At 40.1% G+C, this 26,903-nt stretch overlaps 1 protein-coding gene across 1 annotated transcript; it reads left to right on the top strand.

Moving 5' to 3' along the window:
• Positions 1–2,877: 2,877 nt before the first annotated feature.
• fn1a (fibronectin 1a) lies at positions 2,878–25,846 on the top strand. The gene is made up of 46 exons (XM_060876754.1): positions 2,878–3,118; positions 4,015–4,140; positions 4,236–4,373; positions 4,460–4,591; positions 4,679–4,816; positions 5,079–5,237; positions 5,419–5,616; positions 5,726–5,908; positions 6,015–6,191; positions 7,434–7,589; positions 7,782–7,910; positions 8,420–8,563; positions 10,180–10,301; positions 10,418–10,586; positions 10,675–10,860; positions 11,240–11,368; positions 11,464–11,553; positions 11,646–11,846; positions 12,762–13,037; positions 13,777–14,040; positions 14,131–14,225; positions 15,129–15,297; positions 15,431–15,517; positions 15,782–15,973; positions 16,633–16,905; positions 17,393–17,584; positions 17,676–17,765; positions 17,932–18,198; positions 18,407–18,523; positions 18,713–18,877; positions 19,038–19,193; positions 19,424–19,537; positions 19,667–19,936; positions 20,051–20,241; positions 20,886–20,973; positions 21,073–21,252; positions 21,399–21,488; positions 21,617–21,805; positions 22,124–22,213; positions 22,491–22,942; positions 23,136–23,274; positions 23,360–23,539; positions 24,026–24,151; positions 24,419–24,525; positions 24,737–24,853; positions 25,010–25,846. Exons 1-46 carry the CDS (start codon positions 2,989–2,991, stop codon positions 25,076–25,078), a joined length of 7,452 nt encoding a protein of 2,483 aa, XP_060732737.1. The 5' UTR covers positions 2,878–2,988; the 3' UTR covers positions 25,079–25,846.
• Positions 25,847–26,903: the final 1,057 nt, after the last annotated feature.

Here is a 26,903-nt window from a genome sequence, read left to right as displayed (position 1 = left end):
TGTCATGGTCTGGAAGAGTGGAGAGATTATTACAAACTGTGGCTAGAAGTCACTCACTTTTTTGTATTCATAAGATTTCACATATAAAATATTTTGTTCTTTCCAGGTTTGTTGTAGTTTTCTGTCAACTGTTGTAGTTTTCTGTTTGAACGTTCTACCTCAATCCTATATATCTTTTGCTACTCTCTTTATAATGTGTTAAGACTGTTGTACATAAAAAATAAATAAAGTTGATTTTATCTATCAGAGTGACTCATGGTGAGTTAGAGCACCAGACTCCATATGCAGCTCTTTGCCACAAAGCCCAGATTTTTTTTTTCCATTTCCAGGAATCACTCACAGCTTCGGCTTCTTCTCTGACTAAGTATACCATACTGAGAATGGTTCTTCCATTTCTTTCCGTCTAGCACCAAATTTTCCCCTATGGGAAAAGTGGTAATGTGTGTAAAAGCCACCCACTTCCTTTGGTTATTTAGGCAAAAGAGCAATGACTGAGAAACAGATAGCTTAGCTCTTACCAAGTGCTTTAGATAAAGCACCCTGGTTTAAGAAAAACAAAACTGATTCATTAAAAGAACATAGACTGTGGCAGGAATAACATGCTGAAAAACCACTAAGATGCACACGAATCATTACATCTTGAAAGGATAGCCATGAGGACAGAATGAGAGAATGGGTGAATTAATCACTGGGTTAATTATATTGTTTAGAAACAAGACCAAATGTTGGATTCATTCAAACTGCCATGGATTGTAAACATGGCTAAGCTAAAAAAATATACCCTGAAGAACCAACACCAAGGCAATAAAACAGGACTTTTGTGTATTAGCACCTAAATGGATTAACACACCCTTTAGAAAAGGTGAAGAAAAAGGGGGTGGGAGTGTGTGTGTTTGTGTGTTTGTGTGGAGGGTGGGTAGGGGGGCTCTGACTAAAATTCAACAGCTGGTCATGAGACAGTGGATTTCTGAATCATGTGTTGTAGAAAGATCAGTGTGATGTCATCATGTATACGGTGCCTAAGGACAGCGTGGGCTGTGATGTGTATTTTCAATATGTCAGAATGTAAATGGGAAAACTTTCCATGTCATTTTAATCAAATACAAGGTGAATCACAGAGAGCACTCACGCTCATTAAGAGACAGAGCGTCTCAGTTTTCAAATGAAAGGGTGCTGATAACAGGAGTGGCCTCTACAGGCTGCCCTGGAGATAAACTCAGAGATAAGGGACAGACGCAGACACAGACGTACTCAACCAAGAAGCATCCAGCTGGGAGGCTCTGTAGGACATCTTTCCCCCAATCTACTAGAGAACATTTTAAAGAAAGAAAGACATTTCAAGTTTAAGTTTAACTGCACACAATATTCTTTACTTCTGCTGAATTTGCCACTTGGATAATACTTTTTCTGTGTAAGTCTCTCTCTCTCTCTCTCTCTCTCTCTCTCTCTCTCTCTCTCTCTCTCTCTCTTGTTCTCTCTCTCTCTAATTATGTCAGATTTACTTTATCTAGCCACTTCCAGATGCAATTCCAGGTCTTGCTGTACCTAATTAGTTTCAGATGAGTGTAAGAAAGAGAGGCCTCACCATTAGGGCACAGTCTAAGTGTATGTCCTCAATCTCTCATAAAGTGTGTTCTATTCAGAATAAGTCTTGCTTAAGGCTACAACATCTACAGTTTCAAGAATAAAAATCAGGAAGCTCTTCCAAGGAGCCACCTTTCAATCATTGCACAATAGATGACACTTATAATAACTGCAGTCCAACTGGCATGAAGCAGGCTGATTATTTCCTATTTCAAGTTTCATATCAATGCCTTAGGAGATGTAATGTACAAATGTTGCTGCTGTCAGCATTACTGTATGTCCTCGAAATTCTCTGCATAGCCTTTAGTTGGATTGTAGTCAAGATGTCAGATTTAAACTTGTACAAGTTTTTTGCTTTAATTATTTTTTGTAAGACTTGATAGATTGTATGCTGGAAAGGATACTGGATCCTAACATGTGTTAAGATACACCGAAGGATAATAAATTATGGACTGAGGCAGTTTTTTGGGACTGTAAGATATACAGTTCTCAAGAAAAGTTTTCCTTTCTTCTATTCTTTCTTTTCATAAGTAATTACCTTTGATGTAAAAAAAAAAACAATCTAAGACAAGGATAGATTCCATAAACTTGCATAAACACTCATGTTAATTCCATATCTTATTGCTTTTTGCCCGTTAGCGGTGTGCTGTTAGAACAATGCAGTAGGCACCAGTCATAGCATGTCTAAATGCAGTATATTCACAATGGTTTAACACACCAAAATATCACAGATAAGTTCAACTTTACGTTACTTCACAATCAATGTCTATATATTATTTTAATTATAAATCAGGTGAGTTTACACATACTTGCATGCCCAGAGACAGACCAGTGCCAAGCTCAAGAAATCTCAAGCTCAAGCCCTGAAATTTTGACTTCCAAATTGCCACTCTGACCTCAAATCACATTGAAACTACAGAAAGGTGAATTATTTAGAATAATCTAATCATATTTCAATTATTGTCATGTAATGTGATGTAGGTATTTTGACTAAATGTCCTTGTCAAAATGTCTGGACTTTTGCCCTTGAGTGAATTTCAGTAGCCTTCTTTTATATGAATGTGATTCATCTCTTAGACTAATATGAACTGTTCTGCATGAATCACTGAAGCTGTTTATAAACCTACGTTTTATTTGGAAGGTGTAACTCAAAATCCTTGACTGCCTGAGAGAGAGAGAGAGAGAGAGAGAGAGAGAGAGAGAGAGAGAGAGAGAGAGAGAGAGAGAGTTGGCTCCTCCCGCGGAATGTGGAGCGCAAATAAATCCGCACTCAGCTGAAGGTTCTCCGCAGAGGTGCGCCAGCAGGAGGACAAGGATACTTGAACAGCATTCTTATTCATCATAACATCAAATCTTATTCAAATAAGTTTTTTGCTAGTATTTGTGTCATCTATACGTGTGAATATGTCCGGTGGCTGTCTGGCCACGGTGCTGGTGGTGTTGCTGTTTTCCGGCGCTGTGCTCTGCATGCCCAAAAGCGCACGGAAAAGCAGGAGGCAGGCGCACGAGCGCTCCGGATCATCCGTGTCTCAAGGTGGGCATGTCCTTTTAATGGTTTAATGGCTAAAGTATGAAATCTCTGCTAAATAAGTGCTAGATTAATCTCAGACTCATTCTCTTTGATAAGTCTTGTGCATGTATTTTGGTGTTGTGGTCGTGGTGGTAGGGGGTGGGGTTTGTTCAGGTTATTCATTTCGTCTGGAAAGGATGGGGGGGGGTTACTAAATCTAAATGCTTCTGTATTACTTTCAGCATATAAATGTTGCTGTATGGCTTTTTTATTTTATTTTATTTAAACATTTCTTTGTATTTAAACCTCGTGGTCCTCATCTTTAAATAAATTAATTTCACATAAAAAAAATATTGTGCACTTCACCAAATATTGTTTTAGACTTTTGCTTATAGTCAATCACGTTAACTGTGTGCTCTTTAGAGAAAGTGACGCCTGGCCATCTTGTGAATGGGTGCCAGGAGTGATAATTAAGACATCACTGTCTCACTGGAAACAAGCTGTAACAAGATCTTTTGATTAAGATTTAGTTTTTATGTGGCTTTGATGTCTCAAATTCCTTTTGAGCTACTATTAGCTACTGAGAGAGAGAGAGAGAGAGAGAGAGAGAGAGAGTCAAACTTGGACTTGGCAGACTTTTGAAAAATGTTTAAAAGGAAGTTTATATTCAGCAGCACTGTTAAAATCACGCAGAAAAAATGGATAGCACTAGGATTACCCTTAATTGTTACCCATAAACTAATTGGCAGAGGATCTGACATGATATGGAAGCGCAGGGCTTTGTTTCCAATGCACTTTTTGTGTGTGTGTGTGTGTGTGTGTGTGTGTGTATGTGTGTGTGTGTGTCCTTGGGGTTAACAAAGGTTTTTTTGTTTTGTTTTTTTTTGCTGGTTAATTTTTTGCCCACATTTTCCACCCAGATGGATGTGTAGAGTACGGAAAATATTATGGAGTTGGTGAGCAGTGGGAACGCACCTATCTGAGCACTGTGCTGCTCTGCACTTGCCATGGAGTGGCTGGTATTAAGTGTAAAACGAAGCCTGAGGGTAAGTTATTTTATATTGTGCAGTAGAATGCTGCAACAAATGTTTGTGCGACAAGTCGGTCTGTTAAATGATGCTGTGGTTTATGTTTATTTTAGATGAGGAGACTTGTTTTGACAAAGTAAATGCTCGCTCCTATCGGGTGGGAGAGACCTATGAACGACCAAAAGATGGGATGATCTGGGACTGCACATGCATTGGCTCTGGCCGAGGGAAAATAAGTTGCACTATTGCAAGTGGGCAGAACCTTTTATTTTCACCACATGCAATATCAAATTTTCTCAGTGCCTTATTTCCTGATGTCCTTTTTATGCACTTGTAGACCGCTGCCATGAAGGGGGACACTCTTATAAGATTGGAGACACTTGGATGAGACCTCATGACACTGGAGATTACATGTTGGAATGTGTCTGTTTGGGCAATGGCAAAGGGGAATGGACCTGCAAACCTGTTTGTAAGATATCACAGAAACATGATTGACTTAAATGTTGATGTAGCATGACAAATGTTAAATCAATCTCTTCCTTTCTTTCCTTGTTAGCCGAGCGCTGTTATGATAACACAGCTGGCACCTCTTACACAGTGGGGGAAATCTGGGAGAAACCCTACCAGGGCTGGATGATTATTGACTGCACCTGTTTAGGGGAAGGAAATGGACGCATCACTTGCACATCTAGAAGTAAGAAAACCTCTGTATTGCAAAAATCGCCCTTAAAATTGGTTTAACACTCTAAACCACACAAACATTTCTCTCAGTCTTACTGCATAATTAACTAATTAAATCCATTACAGTTAAACCCACTGGTGTTAGGGGTTAGCAACTTAATGATGCAGGAAAACAATAATCTTGATTTATGAGAATAGTGAGGTTTTTTATTTTATTATTGAATTTTATGGTCTAAATGATGTGAAATCTCTTACTGTTTGTTTGGTATTCTTAGACCGCTGCAATGACCAGGACATACGCATGTCTTACCGTATTGGGGATACTTGGACTAAGACAGATGCCCATGGACACATCTTGCAGTGTTTGTGCACTGGTAATGGACGTGGAGAGTGGAAATGTGAGAGGCATGCTTCCTTGCACACTACTGGCCTCGGTAAGATCTTGGACTATTAGACTGTCTTCCTATTTTTTGACTATACAAAGCTATAAAATATTGAGCATACTGGAACAAATTAGTTCAAAAGTGTAACTTTTGCACTCATCCAAAACAGCAAGAAAAGACTGGCAACTCATGTTAATCAGATGTGCTCATCTTTTGTGTTTGGTTATTTCAGGCACTGGTTCTCGTGTGATCACCAATGTACAGCCAGCTGTGTTTCAACCAGTGCCCCTTCCCATAACCCCTATTGAGGGCACTTGTGTAACAGACTCAGGAGTGTCCTATGCTCAGGGAATGCGCTGGATCAAGACTCAAGGCAACAAGCAGATGTTGTGTACCTGCCTGGGAAATGGCGTCAGCTGTACAGAGTGGGGTTAGTTTTATCACTTAATATGTCCTTATAATAGTTCCACTAGGTGCTTTGGCATTGTATTGTTGAATTTGTTTTCATTCTGTGATAATATTTGTATTTTTATGCATAGAGGGGCATTCTCAAGTTTATGGTGGCAATTCAAATGGCCAGCCATGTGTTTTCCCATTTGTGTCAATGGGCAAGACTTTCTACTCGTGCACCTCAGAGGGACGTGATGATGGACAGCTTTGGTGCAGTACCACTTCTGACTTTGAAAAAGATCATAACTACTCTTTCTGCACAGAAAAGAACGGTGGGTGAATATTCACAAGGAACCTCTAAAGTCATTAGTTAAATTTTGGCGTTTTAATTGCACTATCATCAAGTACTAATCTTGTGGTCCCTTGCTTGTTTTGCAGTTTTGGTCACAACTAGGGGAGGAAACTCTAATGGTGCGCTGTGCCACTTCCCTTTCCTCTATAACGGCCATAACTACACAGACTGCACAGCTGACGGACGCAGGGATGGCATGAAATGGTGTGGCACCACATATAATTTTGATGGAGAGAACAAGTTTGGCTTCTGCCCCATGGCTGGTGAGTGCAAATAAAATATTACTTGAAGCTTCCATTGGAGACAATGTTAAGATGTTTTAGGGAGGTATAGTCAGGATCTGGATACTGTATTAAAGTCTCATATACCTTTATAGTGTATAGATGTGCTGCTCAAAACTTATCTTTGTCTTTGGAAGAAGATTTACTTATTTTTTTAAGAGATTGGAGAGATAAGGTAAATTGCATAATCTGATATTGGAAACCTTTATCTCTGCTGGGAGGAGGCCAAATAACAGATAAATGGGTCCCACCAGCAGGGAACAAAGGCTCAGTCAACACCTATCGAGTCACATTTACATACACACTCTGTTCTGACTGGGAGTTGGGACTTTGATGGGTGTCTACGACTTCTAAGGGCTAATTAAGAGGAGCCAGGCAGGATCTCACAGACTTTTGCTAAAAGTAAGATTGATTGATAGGGTTTGGTGCTTTGGATCATTATGCATTTTGAAGCATCCAGGATAAAGCAGGTTTTTTCTTTATGGGGTACAGCACAGACTTTTGTCAACATTGTTCGCTAAACACTGAGAACTAAGTTGAACTAAGTTTTCTTTTTTCATTTCTTGATTCTGTGCTGTAGCTCTGTGCACCATCTGAGAACATTTAAAATGAGTGGCAAGTTAACAAGCCACTCATGTCACTATTTAAGAGTGCAAAAGTCACTTTAAAAGTAATTAAGCTAGTGAGTAAATGAGAGCGACTCTATGGCAGGAGTAGCTTAAGAGTATGTCCAGGATAGTGGTGGCCCTGCAGTTGCCCTTGTGTGCTGATGGATGGGGTCTGGCTGTCAGTGAAGCATTAAGAAGTTGGCTGAGCTCCAGGGCAGCTGGTTTCTAATTTGTGAACTCCTCCTTAAACTCCCTTTCCCTCTCAACCTTGGTGTTCTTATCCAACGCTCTCCCCATTTCATCTCCCTAACAGGTCAATATGCTCTATTCTAACTCTCAACAATGATCTTATTTTGCAATACTGCATCAGGACATTTTTCAAAGCAACCACAATCGTTTTTGGTGGTAGATTGTAGGTAGTTATTCAGTGGTATTTGATGCAGTAAACAGTTTGATGTCTTGTGAACAAATGGCCAAAGACTGTATGTTTCACATTATGTGTCCTTTAAATGTGCTGAGAGTTAATGATTGTTTTTTCATGTCCTTAAATGTTAAGTCTCTGTATAGGTCATTATCTTGAGAAAGTAATCACCCAAATAATCTCTTGCCCTTTTAGCCCATGAGGAGGTTTGCACTACCAGTGAGGGGGTAATGTACCGTGTGGGAGATCAGTGGGATAAACGGCATGATGTTTTGGGTCACATGATGCGCTGCACTTGTGTTGGCAATGGACGTGGGGAGTGGAGCTGCATCGCCTACTCACAGCTCAAAGGTGAGTTCTCCATTGGGAATTAAAAGTAGAGGCAATACTGAGTATTGAGCCAGTGATTGCTCATCTGTATGGGGTGCAGTGCATAAAAAATGAGGTAGATTTTTCCATAAATCCATGTATATCTAAAAAATGTTTTAGAGCATTAGTTTCTTTTGAGTAACAGAGTGCTATTTATGCTACTGTCTCTCTCAGACCAGTGCATTGTGGATAGTTTGACTTATGAGGTGAATCAAACCTTCACCAAACGTCATGAAGAGGGCTACATGATGAACTGCACCTGCTACGGACAGGGTCGTGGACGTTGGAAGTGTGACGCCATTGGTGAGTTTACATCAGCACAATGATCTGGAGCTCTTTATACTCATTACCAAAGATAACACAGTCACCCAAAGTGAAAACAAAATGATGTAAATGTTGCTGGAAAATCATAGGTTTGGATTGAATATGCGACTTGCAGATGTTATTGCATCATAAAATATAAGGGACAGTCACATTTCAATATGTGAATTTTTTTGTTACCTATTACATATTACATAGGAAAGGGCAGGCATGAGAAGGTTAGAGGAGATTCTGGATTTTTTTGTATTGTTAAAATCTTCTCTGCTTGTTATATGTAGAACTATTTCATCAAGTAGGTTGTTGAGAAAAAAGGTCTAGTCCTTAAAACCTAAGTTGTTGATTTGTAAGAAAAATAAAGTGTGACAACAACATTTCTATCCTTTTTTATTTTTAATTGTAGGACTCTAGATTTACACAAACTTATCCAAGGCTTTCTAAGTACTTCTCTACGTATATATGCTTAAAGACCCAACACCCATTTCCTCTTACAGACCAGTGCCAGGAGCCGGACACCAAAGTTTTTTATCAGATTGGAGAGTCATGGGACAAGGTCATCCACGGACTGCGCTACAAGTGTTACTGTAATGGTAATGGGCTTGGAGAGGTGAGCTGTGAGCCACAGCACTCTTTCCATGGTGAGTAAAGCAGATCTCGGTGAGGAATACTTAAAGCATGTGTATCTACACACACAGACACGGGTCATGCTGAGCAGTACTGTGAGTGATCCTTTGAGGTTGGGTTGAGGGTGGGTTGGAAGTCAACGAGCTCCAGATGTTTACAGAGACAGAGGCACTGCTTCTTATTTCCTTTTTCAGGTGTTTGAGAGACTTTCTGCATGTGTTAGATGAAGCAATTGCACTGCTTTGAACAAATGTTTGTCCCCTTCAAAGGTGTTGTTTGAAACCAACACTTTGTGCTCTAGTTTGTTCATGGCTTTGAAGTTGGTAGATGGAGAAAGACTTTTCACTTTTCACTTATTGCTCTTTTATTCTTTGTTTGCCTGGCAGTGGTACAGCCATTAGAAATACTTTGTCACGTTTTTCTCGAGAACGTGTCAGAACTAATTTACATTTGTCTGCCGGTTACACCGCTTCAGCATCTGTAAAGTCGTTCACTGGCTTATGTAATTTCCATTGTTGACAGCTAACTTAAATTTCTGAAATTTTATAGCTAAAATAGCTGCAAAATGACAACTATTATTTATTATTTATTTCAACTATTATGTCAACCCTAATCAGTTCAGGACCATTTTTATAGACTTGACATACATCTGTATCTCTAGTGTAAAGAGATATGGATATTAAACATTGAAAAAATATACATTGAAGGCTTGGCAACAAAAATGATGTTTAATTACGACAGGAATGTTCCCTCTCTGTGTGGCTTGCATGGGGTCAGTAGAGAGCTTTTAGTGCTATGGACCTGAGAACAATAGCTCTGTATAATGACATACAGCTGTAAGAATGCTGGGAACACTACAGACCAGCCTGCTGGTAAAACATAGCACAGACTGAAGGGGATTTAAATGCTGCTATATACACACCAGGTAGTTATTGGACTTTCATAGGAGTAATTGGGAGAAATTGAGACCAGGTTCCTCAAACTCCAATGAGGCAATGATGCCACGTAGTCTATGTGTTTAATGCTTGTTAAGAGTGTTGGGATTAAACTGCATCAGGAAATTAACTTCATCAAAAGGAGTATGTTTTAGGTCATGGAAAGAAAATTGCAGCATATGCATAAAGGTAAATAATTATCCCTTTAAATAAAGAAGACTGTGTATTTAGATTTATTCCTTCAGGTTGAGCAAATGTGAAATAGCTATTTGTTTTGTTGGGTTTGAAAACCTCAGAAAGAAAATAGTAGCATTACACCAGCATCAATCATGTGTGAGCGCTGAAAACCTCAAGAAGAATCTTACAGAGCTGTGTCAAATTTCCCATTTCGGTTTCTCTTTAAAATCAGGTAGCAGAAGTGCACAGACATGTTTTGACCTGTGGTTCGTCTCCTTTAAAATAAACTTTTCTGTGTTTTTGCTGCCAGTTTTTGCTGTGTGTTTTATACCATTTATTCCCTTGATATATACTATATAAAGTAAATGACCTGATGACTGCTTCATTATTCCATAGCAGTTATAAATTAATAATTTTATTAACTCTGAAGTTGAAAGTTTGTTCTGTGTGTCTTAAAAGTGATCTTAAAACTGAAAGAAAAAACTGAAGGCTTGACTTCTATTTTCTTTTTTTCTCAGGTGGTACTCGTCCAGTACAGGTGATCATTACAGAAGCTGGCAACCAGCCCGATTCACACCCAATCCAGTGGAACGCTGCTCCCTCTGCTCATATCGTCCAGTATGTCCTGAAGTGGAGAGAGGTCAGTCTTTTATCAATTTAGAAATGTCTACAGCCCATTTCTAGAGGGTCAGCATGCTTATTATGATATGTCTCTTCTATTAGGAGGTGTGCTTAATGTTCATATTTTTTCAATAGAAAAACACTCGTTTTCCATGGAGGGAAGTTACCCTTCCAGGCCATCTCACTTCTTACACCATTGCTGGACTGAAGCCAGGCATCACCTATGAGGGTCAGCTCATCAGCATTTTAAGACTTGGTCGCAGAGAGGTCACTCGTTTTGACTTCACAACCAATTATGGCTCCTGTGAGTATCCTGTTTGTCAGTCAAACATAAAATTGCATTCCTTCATTCCTTAATCATAACATTTTCTCGGTGTCCCTTCTTTTCCCAGTGACTCCAACTGAAGGAGACACGACTTCTCCACCTCATGTGGTGGACACCTCAGAGTCTGTGACAGAGATCACATCCAGTAGCTTTGTCATATCCTGGGTGTCGGCCTCTGACACTGTGTCTGGTTTCAGAGTGGAGTATGAGCTCACTGAGGAAGGAGGACAGCAAGGGCAACCCATGGTTTTGGGTCAGTTACAATTTCTCATCAGTGGATTCTAAATGATAAAGCTATGATGTTAAAGCTGCTCAAGCATGACTAAATGTAATGATGTCAGCAGGAAGAATTGGGATTTGTGGCATTTGGAATTTTTTCTTAGGTATCTTGTTTGAGCAACAAATACATAATTTTGAGAAAAGCTTGATGTAGATCAAAGATTTACCTAGGATTAGTATGTCCTAGCTTAGCATTAGAAGGTAAGATGCTGCATATTGTGAACATAAATCTAGGCAGCAAAACAAGCAGAGCAAATTAGAAGGTGTTTTCTGATTTGAGGCCCCTGGGACTTTGTGTTGTATATTGTATAAAAAACAGTGTTTCAGATGTCATGGTAAGATTCTGTTTACAGATCTTCCACGTACGGCTACTTCTGTGAATCTCAGTGAGCTTTTGCCTGGCAGAAAGTACACCGTTACTGTGTATGAACTTACTGATGAGGGAGACTCTAATGTGATCCTCACCACCTCCCAGACTACAGGTAAATACGTAGAGAATTCTTTTTCCTGCTTAAACAGATGGTAAAAAATAATGCCCACTGTATTATGTCCAATCTCATATCCCCTTCCTCCACAGCTCCTGATGCTCCTACAGGTCATGAAGTGGAGGATGTAGATGAGACGTCCATCACAGTCAGATGGTCTAAACCTCTGGCTCCTATCACAGGTCTGCTCTGTCTATCTTTGATGTAAATCATGTTTTAATATACTATATATGAAGGATGAAAATGTGCTGACCTTTCTATTATATGCCCATAGGCTACCGTGTGGTTTACACTCCATCTGTTGAAGGGAGTTCTGGAAGCACAGAGCTGAACCTGCCCAACACAGAGACCTCTGTGACTCTGAGTGACCTTCGACCTGGCCAGCTGTATAACATCAGCATCTATGCTGTTGAAGAAAATCTGGAGAGTGAGCCTGTGTTTGTTCAGGTCAACACTGCTGGAGAACCAGACATAGGTACACAGACACTAAAAAATAAGGAAAACATAAATTTTAATGAAGCAAAGAATGACTTGAATAACAGGGTAAAGAACATCTGCTTGTTGACTAGATTTGGATTCTGTTTTAAGCAGAAATTTTTATTTCTATAAAAATCCAGGGTGTCAATGCTTGTGAATTTATTCTATCATGCAATTATTTTGAAAAGTTTTTAGGATCTTTAACATTTAACTGTAGCCTGTTCTTTAATTTAATACATACTGTATATGTGGATGTAATAGAATAAAGCTGGCATTATTTATTGAAAGAATTCTAATGTCAAATATTAGTTTTCAGTCTTAGTTTATATGCTGTTTAGCCATGACCTAGAGAGGGCACTCAAAGAATGTAGAATGAATTCTCACTATCATAGATTTGGTTAATGTTACAGGCACAATCAAAGTTTACCCAAGTGCTAATACTAAACTATAAGAGCCTCTCCTTTGGAATTGTCATATGGAAATGGCGGTCTGGTCAAACATTTAGCTGGACTAAAACAAACCATCTGTGGTCTCTCCATTGTAAGACTATTTTTCTTTCTCAGGACAACCTGTATGACAGTAGGTTGTCTGAATTCTTCTCTTCAGATGGAAGAGTTTTATACGATGGTAAATACAGCTTGCCACAGCTTGGAAATTACAGGTTGAAATGAGTTAAGACCTTGTTTGGATGAAGTGTAATGTAGGTTAAAATTGGTACATGGAAGAACATCCTGTAAGGGTCAAAGCAATGTTTAAAGAATGAAGATTTGCTTTTGAAAATCCTCCTTTATAAGTTGTTTAAAAAGGAAAAGTCTTGTTTGGTTCTGTTTTGTAGCTGGAAAATTACCCGTTGCGGCATGATTACATTGTCCTTTAGATTTTTTAATCCAAAGCCACTGTATTTATCTGACAGACGAGATTCCATCCCCAACTGACCTGCAGTTCTTTGAGGTGTCAGACTCGAAGATCACTATCACTTGGACCGCTTCTCCTGATGTCTCTGGGTACCGCGTGTCACTTGGACAAGTCGGCGCTGATGGACTGGTTGAGCAACAGACAACGCTACCCATCATGCACAATACTTATGTAGAGGTCACCCCGCTAGAGCCTGGAACTCTTTACCGCTTCTTTATCTTTGCCATCAAAGACAGAGAAGAGAGCGAACCACTGGTTGGAGAGCATGCCACTAGTAAGTACTGCAAAGTGCAAAGTAGTAGGCTAGCAAAGAGTATTTATTGCTGGTGTCACCCTTGTAGACAAAAAGCAAACACAGTGGAGGTTTTGACACCTCCAGACAAAGATGTGTGAGGACTGTTGGTGAAACTGATTTATAATTCGTCGCAGTAGTTGTAAAATGAAACTGTCCCACATACATAATGCATACATAATGTTTGCATTCCACAACCTGAAGCACATTTGTTGTTAAAGTCACTTTAAAAAGTGACTTCCATTACATTGTAGGTAGTAATTATGCTGCTGAAGATGGTTGCATGTGGATATCCTGAAAGTTTTGATTTTCCTCAAAACATTTTTTGCCCAAGACCTTATTATTCAGTAAACAACCTAGAACTGCTGCTGTAATTATGATGACTGTCCTATACTCATTCCAGGACTAATATTCACAATATGCTCATATGGGGCAGTGTTAACTTAAGTAGTTTAAGGCTCTGGCTTGTTTATTGGAAGGTCAGGGTCGAGTCCCAGCACTGTCAACTGCCAACGTTGGGCCTATGAGCAAGGACCTTACCCCACTATTTTATAGCACCCCTAGGTGGGGTCAGAGCACAGAAAAGGCTTCCACTGTGCTGTAATGTATGAGTGGAAATAATGGCTTCTTTTTCTTCTGAATATCAACATGCACAGATTTGTTAAGTCCAATTTTCAATGCACTTTACATATGTTCTTTTCTTTCTTGTTTTTCTGAATAGAGCCAGATACCCCTACTAACCTCCACATGTCTAATGTGACTGAAGACAGTGCTGTTATTATCTGGTCAGCTCCCAGAGCTCAGATCAATGGTTACAGAATGTTCATGACTGTAGAAGGCTTAAACCCTAAACAGCTGCGCCTTCCAAGCCGCCTCACACAGTACACACTTCTGAATCTTCAGCCAGACACGCCATACACAGCCACACTGCATTCTGAGAAGGGCAACGTGCTCAGTGAGGGAGTCACAGTGACCTTTAGCACCTGTGAGTTTCAGCTTAAACACTTCTAATCTCTAGTAGTGATGCAGGGAGAATTTAATTTATACTGACTGATTTCTGCTTTTTGTCTTGTAGCCTCGCCAATGAAAAATGCCCCTCGTTTCACAACTGATGTCACAGACACCTCCATTGTAATTTCCTGGAATCCTGTTCCTAGAATTGGATATAAGGTATAGACTGCCATATCTTTTACCTTACAGTGTGCATGCATATAGAGGATGTAAATACTAACCTGTTAAGTGCAAAAAAAAATTATTTGCCAAAATTGTGGTTAAATGATGCAAAAAACTGGAAAATTACATGTTTTGTCAGACTGTAGTAGAATTTACTCCATATGAATACATGACATTTGGAAGTTTATAGGTGGTTTGAAAAGCAGCTGGGGGGCACGGTGGCTTAGTGGTTAGCACGTTCGCCTCACACCTCCAGGGTTGGGGGTTCGATTCCCGCCTCCGCCTTGTGTGTGTGGAGTTTGCATGTTCTCCCCGTGCCTCGGGGGTTTCCTCCGGGTACTCCGGTTTCCTCCCCGGTCCAAAGACATGCATGGTAGGTTGATTGGCATCTCTGGAAAATTGTCCGTAGTGCGTGAGTGAATGAGAGTGTGTGTGTGCCCTGCGATGGGTTGGCACTCCATCCAGGGTGTATCCTGCCTTGATGCTCGATGACGCCTGAGATAGGCACAGGCTCCCCGTGACCCGAGAATAGTTCGAATATGCGGCAGAAAATGAATGAGTGAGTGAGTGAAAAGCAGATGTGCATGAGTAAAACATTCACTTTACGGTTAAATAATTTTTTGGACTCTTTTATGTTTGCAAATTTTACTCAAAGCCCCAGATGTAGTGTTTAATTAATCATGCGTTTAATTATATTTATGAACATCTGTAAATGTCAAAACATGGATTAAATAATGCCGTATTCAGCGAATGTATTATCATTAATCGGCTAAAATTCTGCTGATTCTGTTGATATCATAATCGGTTCACACACAATATATTTTAGTGTCTGTACATTCGAGTCAAGAAAACAGACATGCAGCCTTCCTCCCATTCACACACCCTACTTCCTTTCTTCAGCTAACTGTGAAGCCAAGCCAAGGTGGAGAAGCCCCCAGGGAAGTGACCTCTGAATCAGGAAGCATTTACATCTCAGGCCTGAACCCTGGAGTGGAGTACACCTACAGTGTGCAGCCGGTCATCAACGGCCAAGGGCAAGGCAACCCCATCACACGTCGTGTTATCACACGTAAGACAGCATAGACCCTGTTCTGCTTTTGTTCTCTGTGAAAGGGTCTTACAGCATATTGAAATCAGCTGAAGTGAAGCTTTTTCCCAAGACTCAGTTGCAGTCATATCTTAATAATCATCTCTGTCTTCAGCTCTGTCTCCACCCACTGATCTCAACTTGGAGACCAACCCAAACACTGGAGAGATAACTGTCCAATGGAACGAAGCCAGAACTCCAGGTCAGCATTTGGAACTCCTTATATCCTAATAAATGCTTACAAATCATTGTTAAGAGAACACAAAAGGGAACAATTTCTCAGGAATGTCACAGATGGTCATCAAATAAAGGAACAAACATTATGCTGTCAAATTAACTTGGCAGTAAACAAGGATTTGTTTTATCTTGTACATTTTACTACAGTCAGTAATTTTTTTTAATTTTAGCTATTAACATTATTAATCATGCTTATATTCCATATATATATATATCTATATATCTATAGATATCACAGGCTACAGAGTGACTTGCAGTCCTACTAATGGCCAGCAAGGTAACTCTGTGGAGGAGTTTGTGCGAGCAGGTCAAACCTCATGCACTCTGGATAAACTGAGCCCTGGAGTGGAGTACAACGTCAGCGTGTTTACGGTGAAGGACGAAATGGAAAGTGTGCCTATCTCCAGCACAATCACTCCGGGTGTGTATTACATCTGCCTTTGTACACAAAAGACGTTCTTTCCGGAAGCTAATATGGGGAATTTCACATATTGTTGGAATGGTTGCTCCATCCAATAACTGTAATCTAACATTAATCACAATTTTATAAACAAAACTGCTTTGTTAGGCATTAACATTTAGTCTAACTAAATTACATCCTTGGTACATCGTAAAGTGCACTAAGTAAAGGGTACTTGGGTTATTCCCTTGAAAGAGGTTGACTTGCTTTTGAGGTAGTCACACCACTAGAGGTTGACTCCATTAACACAAATGCCTCATACTAAGTTTACTTTTTTACTCTGAAATAAGTGATATGATGTGACCACAATAATACATTTATACATACTGTTTGTGTATGAATGGCATTTCTGTAATGAACAGTAGATTATTAGTCTTGGATTTAAAAAAATGTCAAATCAGGGATAAGAATTTGAGAATTATTTTTTGACTTGCAACAGATTTACATATTAATCACATCTTCATATCACTTAATATTCTATTGTACCATGGTTCACTGTTATTAAGCACATACTGAACCATGAGGGCTGTGTATGTATTAACTCCGTACTCTCGCCCCTCTGTTTTGTGCAATGCTCTCCTTTTTTTGGCCTCCTGCTCCTCCTCTAATTAATCTCGTAGAGGTGCCCCAGCTAACAGACCTCCATTTTGTCAATATCACCGACTCCACCATTGGCCTCACATGGAGTCCGATTAACTCCACTTCTATAACTGGTTACCGCATCACTGTGGTGGCTGCGGGCGACAGTGTGCCCATCTTTGAGGACTTTGTTGAGTCTACCAGGGACACCTACACTGTATATGGTCTGGAGCCTGGCATCGACTACGACATCAGCATCATCACAGTAACTGAGAATGGCGAGAGCGTGCCCACCACCATCACACAGCAAACAGGTAAGTGTTCAAAACTGCACTTCCAATCACACTTCTTTAAATATAACAAGCTGATCCGTTGACTGAATGTACTATATGGATAATAATATGACAATTCCTTACATGTTAAACATCTGTATTATTTGTGTTGGCTACATGTGGTTGCCACATTTTCTTAAGGGTCTGGAGAGAAGTGTGTTATTAAAGAGCAGGGAAGCATCTGTATTTTGACTGCAATTCTAGCTCTCTCATCCAATCTCAGTCTAAAGTTATTGAGGCCCATGTGGCAGCAGTCTGTGTGAAGGTTTTCAGATCCTCAGTCACTCTCAAGCTGGTGCTCATTTTCTGACCCCTTTTTCCATTAGTGGCTTGAGCTCCTTAACTTTTAAAAGATGTAATAGGTCTAGACAGACTGTCTGCTTTGTTACAGTAACACAGAGCAATGTGTGTACGATACTCATTATTTGTTATTTCTTAAATATTTTCTATCCTCTTTTCTTTTCCTCAGCTGTGCCAGCCCCAACTGGCCTAAAGTTCAGTGATATCGGTGCTGACAATATGACCGTGATCTGGACAGCCCCCACTGTCCCCAATCCTAACCAGATTGACCGCTACATTATCCACTATCACCCAGTCGATGACGAAAATGACAACACTGAGCGGGTTGTGGACGGAAACATCCACAGGGTTGTTCTTCACAGTACGTGAGCCATTTCTTCCAGATTTAGCAGTGTTGTTTCAAGGCTCTCTGGGATCACTAATTATGCTTTCTGTGTGTTCTCTGTCTGTAGATCTTATACCCAACACTGAATACATGGTGAGTGTCTTCTGTGTTTATGAAGAGAGGCAGAGCTCACCTGTGATCAGTACTCAGAGAACCAGTAAGTTAAATCACCTCTCATTATATCAATAGCAAATTATTTTCTTTACATATTTCTTTATATTGGGGCTTTTATTATATTATATAATATAATATTATATTATATAATATTATATTATATTAACTATTATATTTATATAAAGCCTATTGTCTTTTCTGCACTACAGTACTGGATTCCCCTGTTAAACTGGCTTTCTCTGATATCGGCACAAACTCCTTCACCATACACTGGCTGCCTCCTAAAGCCGGCATCTCTGGCTACCGTTTTCGGTATCAGATGACCAGTGGTGGACGCTCCAAGGAGGAGAGACTTCCACCTTCCAGGAGCCACTTCACACTGACAGGACTGACTCCTGAGACCGAGTACAGCGTCAGCATCTTTGCTGTGAGCGGCACACGCGAGAGTCAGCCTCTCACCGGAACTCAAGCCACCAGTAAGCTAGTTCAGTATTAATCTTAAAGCCTCTTGAAATATTTGAAAATTGAAGTATATGAAATTCTAGCAAATGTAGAAAAGTTTGTTCTGGATTCTTTTCACAAGAAACACAAGGAAAGGAAAAGAACACTGCATGACATTGCTCAGTTCAGACCCAGTAATTAAACTGAATTATAATATGATGTGGTGATTTTTCTTGTTGCTAGTCTCTGATGCTCCTACTGACCTGGAGGTCACTTCTTCAACACCGACCAGCATCATTGTTCGCTGGGACGCCCCCTCTGTCAGCGTGAGGTACTACCGGATCACACATGGAGAGTCAGGTAGATGATTGTTAATGCCAATAAAAAGCCCTTTTTTAATCCATGTGCAGCAACTTTAATTATATTTTTATTATCGTGCTATTGTCTAACTATTGGTCTATAATGTAGACCAACAGATAAAAGGTTTAAATTTAATTGAAATATATTGTTAATACCGTAGTGTAACAGCTGAATCTTGTACTTCCTCAGGTGGTCACAGCTCTCCTAAAGAGTTCACCGTTCCTGGCTCTCAGACCACTGCCACTATTGAGGGTCTGCGCCCAGGCACTGACTACACCATCACTGTGTATGCTGTGACAGGCAGAGGAGACAGTCCCGCCTCCAGCACACCTATCTATGTCACACACAAAACAGGTACACCTGCATACCTTAGTACCTCAGTATAATGTAGGGATTGTTCTGATATAATGGAAGAGCATAATGATGCTTAGAGAGAGAGCGGAACTATTTTATGAACTAAAGTGATCTGATAGAGAGCAAGAGAATGTGGAATGATAAAATGATGTTTCTATAGATATTGAGTCACCAACTGAGATGGAAGTGACCGATGTAAAGGACAGCACCATTACTGTACGCTGGAGACCAGCATCTGGTCCTGTCTCTGGATATCGCATCACTGGAACCCCCCGAAATGGCAGCGGACCCTCGTTCTCTGAAGTGGTTGCTCCAGGTAACATGGAGTCTGAAACACTATTTTTCTATACATAGATGAAGTCAAAAAGCTTTATTTCCTATAGATGTTTATTTATGCAGATTAAAACATAAAGCTTTTTAGTGTTACTGCATGGATTCCCTGACCTACAGTAATCACCCACAGATTTATAGTCTTATATCTCATTACCGACTATAATATTGATTCATAAATGTGTTTATTCATTAAGTTGTTTTATTATTTTGCAGACCAGACAGAGATGACATTCTCAGGACTGATGCCCACAGCTGAGTATACCGTCAGCGTCTATGCTTTGGGGCAGGATGGAGAGAGCCCTCCTCTTGTAGAGACTGTAATTACTAGTAAGTCAATCCAGTGAAATATATACAAAATACATATAACAAGTCTTAAGGTTTTAACTTGTGATTATTAACATGGAAGTATATTGAAAAAGTTTTGTGCTCACTATATTCGTCTCTGATTACTCTCAGCTGTGGACAAACCGAAGGACTTGGCTTTCTCTGAAGTGGACTCAACTTCCTTGCGGATTTCCTGGGAGAGTCCTGATGGAGAGGTGACCTCATACAGAGTGCTGTACTCCAGCTCAGAAGAGGGTGAGAGAGAGCTGTTCCCTGCTCCCCATGGTGCAGATGAATCTGCAGTGCTGCATGGGCTCCGTCCTGGTACTGAGTACACTGTTAAAGTCATCGCCCTTCATGACCGCACTCCTAGTCCTCCATTAGTTGGCACACAGTCCACAGGTACATATGTTTTATATTTCTGATGTAAAATATGAATGCATCACTGAGGTTCCAATAAGCATGCTAAATATTCTAAATGGTCTGAATACATTTTTCTGTGCTTTATCTCTGCAGCTATTCCTGGCCCTACCAATCTCCAGTTCTCTCAGGTTGGCTCCACTTCCTTTACTGTGTCCTGGTATTCAGGACCTAATGTCCAACTGACTGGCTACCGTGTTGCCATCACTCCCAAGAACAAGAATGGGCCTACTAAAGAGGTTAACATTGCACCTGACTCCACCCAGTACCACGCCACTGGACTCATGGTAACTATCTTGGCTTTTGGGTTGTGTTCTAAGTATGACACATCTGTATGATCTTTGGAAAGTCAATTATTGCTCAAATACTTAAGCATGTGTGTTGTGTGTCAGAATATAGTGACATACAGCACAAAGATGCTGATTTCTACATTAGCAGGTAGCAATTTTCTGCTAAAATCTGTTTTTGTAAGCATTGAGAATCTGCAGCATTGACCTGAAGTGTAATGAGAGCCTCAGTGCTTAAAGTGGTTGTGGCCTGCACTTGGTTTAAAACCAGTTATGTGCTCATCTAGTCAAACCACATACACACTGCTATCCATGCTATTTAAGCTTGTGGGTACATCAAAGACAGATGCCTAAGCCAGACTGCAGTTTGTAGGGGTTAAGGAGGATTGTATGAGGAGTGTATGATTTCAAATCTGGTGTAAGAAAAACACAAAGTGAAAACATGCATCAGGGAGTGTGTGTGTGTGTGTGTGTGTGTGTGTGTGTGTGTGTGTGTGCGTGTGTGTTTGTGTGTGTGTGTGCATGTGCGTGTGTGAATTTCTTAACTACATTATAAGTCAAAAGGGTGTGTTTTTGGCAATCAACACGTCTACCTTTGTGCTTTAATGTAGTCAAAAGAATTTAATTATTTTTCTCTCTTCTAGCCTGCAACAGAGTATGAAGTGGAGCTTTATGCTGTGAAGAATTCACTTACCAGCCGTCCAGTCAAAGGAGAAATCACAACTCCAGACAGTAAGCTATAACCCTGTGACTCTTTTTCATTATACCTTTATTGTAAGAGTGCCAGATGTGCAGAGATCTAACACTCTTGTTTTTGCCACCGTTTTGCAGACATCAGCCCCCCTCGTCGTGTTCGGATCTCCAACTTGAAGGATACTTCCATCACTCTGACCTGGCGCTCCAAGACTGATGCTATTTCTGGCTTCCTAGTAGAGCTCACACCCACTGTTGGAGGTCACAACCCCATCCTGAAGACCATTCCACCCGAATCCCGCACCTACACCATCACTGGTACTTAAATAAATCAAACTACGTTAACCTGTAATTATAAATTTTAGCCCTCTTCTGAGGTCTGTCTGTTTAGCAAAAATGGTGGGTTTTTTTTTAATTCAGTCATTAAAGCATTGATTTAATGTTTCAATTCCTGTTATGTATAGGTCTACAGCCAGGTACCTCCTACAAGATCAATATTTACACTCTTAATGGGAATGCCCGCAGTGAACCATTCACCATTGCAGCCACCACAGGTAAACATTCTGCAACAAAATGGTTCGTTTAAAAACTGCTATCTTCTTAAAGTATTTAAAATGATGCATTTACTTCAGGTCTTCAGTTAGAAAGTTACAAAGTTTTTAATATGTTTGTTTATCCTCAGCTAAACCAGTGATAAGCCCTCCAGCAAATATCCGCTTTACCTCCTTGACCCCCAGCACCATCTCCTTCTCCTGGGAACCTCCCAAAAGCATCATCACAGGATATTACATCACCTACGAGGAAGCTGAAGGCATCCCAAGAGAGCTTGTCCCAAGACCCCTTGCTGGCAGAACATCTGCCACTATTTCCGGTATTTGTCTTCTGTGAACTTTTGCTAATACTTACTGCCAAGTTGCTATTTTATTCTTTTCTTTGTCAAGTTTGCATTTTTCTGTTTTGGCCAACCATCGATCGATCCATCCATCCATCCATCCATCCATCCATCCATCCATCCATCTATCTATCTATCTATCTATCTATCTATCTATCTATCTATCTATCTATCTATCTATCTATCTACCTATCTATCTGTATTTTTTATTTTGATTGTGATAGCAGTAATGGATTAATCTTTCACAGCTGTTTTCCATCACCTCTAAACTAAAGGGATGTATGTTTTTGCATACAGGTTTGAAGCCAAACACTGAATACATCATTAAAATTGTTGCTCTTAACAATGCACAAAGAAGCACTACACTTGTGGGCAAAGCCAGAACCCGTAAGAATCTTATCTTTTTCATCAATTCTCAAATTGTTATAATGTAGATCTAAAAGACATTAGTGTATCTTTGATTCTAGCTTTGTAATGATAGGACACAATTATTTGTGCACTGTTATTACACTGCTACAACAAGGCTTATGGCTTGTATACTTTGATTTCTATACAGTTCAAATATTTTGCCTCAGCAATAATTTAGTATTAGATTATGAGGCCCCCTGCAGTATATGACATGCTACAGCACCTCTGATCTGACTTCTGTCTCTTCTCCTGCTAGAAGTGGAAGAGTTTTCCCCTCAGCTTCCAGTGTCTCACCGACCCAGACCTGGCATACTGGATGTTCCCAATGAAGAGAATTTGAACAGCAATCATGTGCACCTGGTTGGCCCGAACAGACATAACACGCTTGGGCAGCAGGGTCAACACGTCTATACAGAATATCAAAGCCTGGGCCTGGCCAACCGTGGGCAGCATGAGCCCCTGGCGCCACACCATGGTGAGCCACTGGTTTATATTCCTCTGCCAGGGCCAGACGGTCACAGAGTGCCAGTGGTGAGGGTGAGTGAGGGCACATTGCCTGGGATCTCCTTTGAGAATCCTTTCAATGAGACCGAGCTACCCCAGGAAGCCCAGACACAGACCACCATCACATGGCAAGGAGTGCCACACAGTTCAGAGTACGTGGTGTCCTGCAGTCCCATTACAGAGATTGACGAGCAGAGCTTACAGGTGAGCATAAATAAATAAATACAAAAATCTAAAAAAAAAAAAAAATCCAAAATGTAGGATTAAAATTGTAGTTCTTTTCTGTAACAAACAAAAATTGCACTTGAATTCACCACATTAATATTTGTAAGCCTTTTTGGATTTGAGTGTATGTGGCCATAAATTGGCTCTATAAAAATGTGTGTGTCTCTTTCAGATGCATCTTCCTGGCACCTCTACTAGTGCCACATTGATTGGCCTTACTTCAGGAGCCTCCTATAAAATTGTTGTTGAATCTGTCAATGGAGAGAATAAGGAGAAAGTTCTGGAAGATGTTGTGACCGTTGGCAACGCTGGTAAAGCCTGTTTTGTTAAACAACCCATTAAAAAGTTCATGGCTCTATTTCTGAGTTTGTCTTAATCTAAATATGCCACATGTAGTTCCAGGAAAAGGACCAGGAGCTGGAGAAGTGCCTATAGGCAGGGATGTGTGCTATGACACGTTCACTGCAACCTACCATGAGGTGGGCGCTGAGTGGGAGCGCATGTCCGAGACTGGCTTTAAGCTTTGGTGCAGGTGTCTCGGCTTTGGCAGTGGCCATTTCAGATGTGATTCATCCAGTGAGTGACTGAGCCAGTGCTACTACATTACAAACCCTACACCTCACACTAGCATGGGCCACTAAAATTCACTGGTTAAGCCATATTTATTGATGTCCTTCAAAGCACATTAATGCAATGCATTTTTTTAATAGAAAAATGTGACTTAACCATATACATCATAAAGCATGAAAGATGTTTCACTTTGCCCATGCTAGGCCCTACTGTCATGTTTGTATCTATTCCTAAACATGATAGTCAATGAGGAGGTGAATTCTGTCTCAGATTTGTATTGTCAACCTGTAACCAGATGATGCGAAACTCTGAGACCAGCTGCGTCAACAGTGTATGAATGCCGAGGTCTTGGATTGATCGATCTAATGACTGTGTGTATGTTTGATGGATGAATTCACGCTACAAGGAATCTAAACGTTAACTGAGCTTAAGGGATGTTTGAAAAGTGAAGCACAATTGTCTTTTCTTATGCCTGTTCTATCCATTAAACAGAGTGGTGTCATGATAATGGTCATAACTATCGGATTGGGGAGAAATGGGATCGTCAAGCTGAGAACGGCCACATGATGAGCTGCACCTGCCTGGGCAACGGGAAAGGAGAGTTCAAGTGCGAGCCACGTAAGTGGATTTACCTCGGGCAGTGGCTTCTCACCATTCTGCCAATACAATTTATTATGCAGCTGGATTGGGATGGTGGTGAGAAATCAGAGTGCCAGCTGTTCACTTCAGGACAGAACCTGTTGTTTTCTGTCCTTTCATTTGTTCCCTTAGCAATGCAAAATACCAAGAACATGTAAATTGCTTTCGGTGGTGGTGTAATTAACAGATGTGTGGTTTGAATCTAGCTATAATTTGTTCAAAATGGTCTCAAAATTGTGTTTGTAGATGAAGCTACATGTTACGACGAAGGAAAGATGTACAAGGTTGGAGATGAGTGGCAGAAAGAGTACCTTGGCAGCATCTGTACTTGCATGTGCTACGGTGGACAGCAGGTGAGCTGTGCCTCCCATCGCCATTTTCATATTAATGTGCTTATGAGATTCTAAAAAAAAAAAAAGTTTAGCTATTGCTATGAATGTAAAGTAGGATAGGCTCTTTTCTGGTACAGAGCAGCATCGATTGCCCTTTGTTTACTGACTAAATAGTTTTATCTTAGAGCAGTAGAGTGTAGATTTTCTATGTAACTAAATTCTGTCTCCACAGGGCTGGCGTTGTGAGAACTGCCGTCGGCCAGATGCAGAGGTCAACATTGACCTTGTCCAGCCTCCAGTCCACTCAGATGTCTATGACCGCTACAGGGAGAATGCCCTACGCAAACTGGTAGGCCTTACTGAATCAATTGATAACCACTAATTATCCACAAGTTCTTGCTCATCACAGCACTGTTTATGAACAGTGAAGCCTTAAACCTTGATGCTGTGGATTTCAGTCTTACATTTTAATTAATCCATTCTACATTTTGTTCCTGTTTTACAGAACATCCAGTGTCCCATCGAGTGCCTAAGACCTGATCTGCTAGCAGATGCCCAGAGCCATTCAAAATAATTTGCAGTGTTTGAGAGGAGCGCCCCCTAGAGACCGTCCTTACTGTATTATGCCTCAGTGCCTTATTTTTCTCCCCTGTCCTGCTGCCTCCACACTGCTCACTCAGTCCTGATACACCTCACTGTTCCCTCACTAACCAGGACGGGCCTGGTTACTTATCCTCCTCCCATTCCCGACACAATAGAGATGCTTTAGCACCTCTTAGGGAGACTCCTTCAGTCTGGACAGATTAATTTTAGTCCTGGAGAGGTATGGAGTTCTCAATTTATTTTGTTTGTTTATATTCTTTTCAACCACTGAATCAGCCAAGACCAAAGACTGTATGCCTTTACCTTTTTTTTGCCATTGTTGCTATTTGTCAGTAAGACATAGAAAAATGGATGTAGGCCATAAACTTCGATGACAACATCAAAATAATCTAAGTGGTTCTTTAAAAAGTTCTTTAAAAAGTTAGAGACCAATCATTAAAAAATCAAGCACTGTCTTACAATGGAAGTCTCTGTGCCTTGTAGGCATTTAATTAATGTAGTATTGACCCTGTTTTTAATTGGTTGGTTTGAATCTCTGTCCTCTGCTTCCTTAAGGAAAGCACTGTATTCATGATGACATACACATTTTAATGTTTTTCACTTGTTATTTATCCCTTTTATCAATGCATTTTATAGAATGCAATTTTGGATGTACACTTTTTTATTTTTTGTGATTTAGGTGCCAGTCTTAACTACTGTGGACAAAATACCTTTTTAATAAACTTTTTATATAAATAAATGTTTGTTGTATATTTTATGCATGTTCTGAAACTGGTGCTGAGAAGTAGCTTTTCTTGTAAACTATTCTCATTTCATTCATTATAAATTACTACAAAGTCTCCTCTGTCTTCTCTACATTTTACATCAGTGTGGCATTGCATACAAACAAAGCAAGATAAACGTTTTCTCTTCTACTTCTTCTTTTCATCATCCACTTACAGGCTCGAAGGAATTTGATTTTGTTAACATAAATCAAACTTTTATCTATATATTGAGCAACACTTTAAATTTGCTTCCCATTGACTGATTGTCTATTTGGATTTACAATCTAAATGGCATATACTGAGGACAGGATAGAAATGAACTGATAACTATCCAATGACATGGAGTAAATGGCATCCTGAAGCACCTAAGGGACCACGTGGCCCATAGTGTCCTAATGAAAAGTTGTTGCAGAAAACTTTTCTCGAACCTTTTCTCTCGGGTCAGAGGGCCTGCAGTGGTAATTATAGACTTATTTCTGACATGTCTCAGCATACTCTTGGTGCCAGAAACATTATTTTCCGAACATACCACAGACTACAATCATGGCTGCTATGGACTAAAATCCCCAGCACAACATTCCAACGTTTACACCTGTTTTCAGTCACACGCACAGCCTTTATAAACAGACTTTGGATACTTACTCAGTTGTGAAAGAAACCTCATTGTGCCTCTACCTGAATTTGCCAAACCTTGTATTCTCTGCCTTGATATCTGGTTTTTGATCTTGCCCTGCTAGCTGGTTTTTGGATTTGTTAGCATTCATGTTTGCTGATTGCCTATTAACAAGGAAATTAGTTTGCAGAAGAAAAGATGCAGCCAGCATATCTTGATGATGATGTAGAACCATTACACAAAATCACTTACATCCATCAGTGGTAAAAGTAAGTATACATCTATGGTTCCAGCGTTATCTTACAAGCATTAAACTCATTTATAATTAATGTTCTTATAGACTGAGAAATTAGACTTGAATGATATATGAATAATCAAGTAACAATGTTAAAAATATAGAGTGAAAAAAACAAGAGAAT

The sequence above is a fragment of the Tachysurus vachellii genome, chromosome 8, assembly GCF_030014155.1.
Source record: "Tachysurus vachellii isolate PV-2020 chromosome 8, HZAU_Pvac_v1, whole genome shotgun sequence".
NCBI lineage: Eukaryota > Metazoa > Chordata > Actinopteri > Siluriformes > Bagridae > Tachysurus > Tachysurus vachellii.
This window is presented reverse-complemented; position numbering and strand designations above follow the sequence as displayed.

Coding starts and splice junctions, on each gene's coding strand:
- fn1a (XM_060876754.1), top strand. CDS start 2,989: ATGTCCGGTGGCTGTCTGGCCACGGTGCTGGTGGTGTTGCTGTTTTCC. Junction 11,369..11,463: donor CACCACCTCCCAGACTACAG/GTAAATACGTAG, acceptor CTTCCTCCACAG/CTCCTGATGCTCCTACAGGT. Junction 19,194..19,423: donor CTCTGAAGTGGTTGCTCCAG/GTAACATGGAGT, acceptor ATTATTTTGCAG/ACCAGACAGAGATGACATTC.